Raw genomic sequence first — 3,010 nt, 5'->3', positions numbered from 1 at the left:
AGATATATGATATATATAACTTAATGTTTAGATTCAAATTAAAATGACATAAAATATATTTAAATCTATCGGTATATACACTTATATTAATCCAAACCCCCATGTCCCCGCCAATCTGCATACCTAATCCCCTGCAACAAGCCAAGAACTCGAAAGTCGTAGTGTCTTTCTGGGTCAAACCTTGCCATGTTTCATCTATCACAAGACACTTTTCCTCGTCTTTCATTGGTCGGCCACTCACTAGCTGAAACCCCACAACGACTGCGTGCCATCCTAGCACCACCACCCTCTCAAAACGTTATCTGTCTCTCCTCCCAAAATTCTAATAATGTGCAGTTAGTTCCCAAATTCAACAGAACTAAACTAAAGAAGTAATCATCAAATATAAAAGGGAAAATAGCTAGCAAATATTTAATACTCTGCCTGCAATCAATTTTTATTTTCTTCCAGCCAATAAGTGTAAATGTAACAACTATAGTGCAAGACTTCATTTGGCATTCTAGGAATTAAGGAAAAACAAAAGAAAATGATGGAAAAGTCCCACTTGCCTACTTTACTGCCTGCCTTTGTCATTCACTCAAACTCACACACATACCTTCCTTCTAAGTCATCCAAAGCACCCCCACACTCTCCACATAAGAACGCACAGAGCAAAAAGAGGAAACACCCCGAAACGCACAACATTACATAACGGCTACAAAGACTAATAGAAACACCCACACATATACACTGCAAAAGGAGAACGCCCCGAAATACACGAACACAGAAAAACTGATGTTGACTGTTTTGTTAGCTGGGAAATGGTAGAAATGGAAGGGCCGTCAAGTGCTAGGCCACCACAGATTTCCGAGATGTTCCAGAAATTTGCTCTGGCTTTCAAGGCCAAAACTTTCGAGCTTTTCGCGGAGGAGGGAGACGACCCCACAACCACAACAGCCGCCGAGGGCGACGTTTTCACTCTTTTGGACTCAGCTGAAGAGTTCATCCCTGACCAAAAAGTTGTGGTTTTGAAGCCTGACCCTACATTTTCACCTGAAATTAACCGAACCCATTTGGTCCAAACCTTAATTTCATCAATCTTTGCCACGATTTCATCCTTTGAGGCCTCCTACTTAAATTTCCAAGCCGCCCATGTGCCTAAAATTGACCAAGATGGCCTTGAGTCTGCAGATAAGACTTTGGTTTCGATTCTTCAGAAATTGACTGATTTGAGGAACGTTTACAGGGATTTCAGGAAGAACCCAGGTGGGAGTTTTGAGGCACCAGCGGGTTCGTTTTTGGAATTTCAGGTGCAGGAGAATCAGAGCAAGCTCAGAGCCTTGGAGACTATGGTAAATCAGTTAATTTCTGATATTGAATGTAAAGATGATCAAGTTTTGAATTTGAGGAAAAATTTGGATAAAATGGTTGTTTTCAATTCGAATTTACAGAAAAGATTTGTGGCAAAAAATGAACAATTGAATAATGGAACGGAAGTTTTATTGACAGTTCGCGTATTTGAGTCTATGTTAAGGGATTGTGTCAAGTCATTGCATTGTTTCAGTAAGCTGTTGATTGATTTGATGAGAAAAGCAGGGTGGGACTTGACAATGGCTGCAAATTCGGTGTATTCTAATGTTGATTATGCCAAAGAAGGTCATTATAAGTATGCGTTTTTATCATATATATCATTGGGAATGTTCAGGGGTTTTGATTTGGATGATTTCTTGTTGAATGGAAATGAAATTGTGTGCAATGGAAATAACTCGATTCCTAGTAAGGATGGTTGTTTGAAGCAATTAATTCAGCATGTTTCGAGCAATCCTATGGAGGTACTAGGGAAGAACTCGAAATGTGATTTTTCAAGATTTTGCGAACAGAAGTATGACCAGTTGATTCATCCCACAATGGAGTCATCGGTTTTTAGAAATTTTGACAGGAAGGAAGCGGTTTTGGATTCATGGAAATCATTGAGCGTTTTCTACGAGTCATTTGTTAGGATGGCTAGCTCAACATGGTTGCTACACAAGCTAGCGTATTCGTTTGATCCCATTGTGGAGATATTTCAAGTGGAGAGAGGTGTAGATTTTTCGATGGTGTACATGGAAGATGTCACACAAAAAACTAGTCCATCAGGGAAATCTAGACGAAAGGTTGCTTTCACTGTTGTACCAGGATTTAAAGTTGGGAGGACAGTCGTCCAATCTCAAGTTTATCTAACTGGAACCAGTTGTACAGAGTAGTAAAATGCCTCTAGAGAAAGGAAATCCATGTCTTCAAGGTTGTCTGGGACTGACACATGGTAAGAGCTGTCAGTTTTATTGGTGAAGCTCTTGATCCTGAACTCTTCATAGTTCAAGTTTGAATCTCTTGCAGCCTGTGCTAAAGGAGGACTCTAGTGGTATACATGTGAAAGAGGACCATAGCTGCCTGTTTGTCATGGTTAACTGGCTATTTTGCAAATATTTGCTCTGCCCAGAGGCGTTTGCTTGTTTAGAGGTCTTCTTCCTTCGTTACTAGTGGTTGTGTCCAGTTCTTGTAGATGTAGATGTAAAGAAATTGTTTTTCTTTTATCATATTAGATCAGTTAATGTGTTTCTTTTTTTCAGTTGAAGGTTTTTGGGTGGGAGGAGACTGACATACACATCCAACTTGTATATAACTTTCTTGTTATGAAAGATGGTATAGTGATTGAACTGTTGCCGATACTAATGTTATAGTGAATGCTTCTGATTGCTTGTGGTATCATAGCTACTATGTTTCAAATATTTTGATGTCATTCAATCGATATGCAACTGGCAAAAGTTATGCTTACTTGCCATGCCAATGAAGTTAAGAGTCTTGTTCTTAAGTGGTGGTATTGTGTCTTTTGAACAAAGCTTTCTCGCACAGTTGCCTGTTCAAGCATGATAGAGAATCTTTGCAAATGCCTCAAGAATGCATGTCAATGGAAACTCATGATATGCTCTTATGAATTCTCCACTGAAAATACTGCGTGTTCTGTTGCTTCATTCGCTCTTTACTATATTAG

General features: G+C 39.3%; 1 protein-coding gene across 1 annotated transcript; it reads left to right on the top strand.

Moving 5' to 3' along the window:
* Positions 1 to 610: 610 nt before the first annotated feature.
* LOC113762224 (protein GRAVITROPIC IN THE LIGHT 1) lies at positions 611 to 2,680 on the top strand. The gene has a single exon (XM_027305577.1). It carries the CDS (start codon positions 801 to 803, stop codon positions 2,220 to 2,222), a length of 1,422 nt encoding a protein of 473 aa, XP_027161378.1. The 5' UTR covers positions 611 to 800; the 3' UTR covers positions 2,223 to 2,680.
* Positions 2,681 to 3,010: the final 330 nt, after the last annotated feature.

This window comes from Coffea eugenioides, chromosome 2, assembly GCF_003713205.1.
Source record: "Coffea eugenioides isolate CCC68of chromosome 2, Ceug_1.0, whole genome shotgun sequence".
NCBI classification, from domain to species: domain Eukaryota; kingdom Viridiplantae; phylum Streptophyta; class Magnoliopsida; order Gentianales; family Rubiaceae; genus Coffea; species Coffea eugenioides.
The sequence above is the reverse complement of the archived record's forward strand: the minus strand, read 5'-3'. Positions and strand labels throughout refer to the sequence as shown.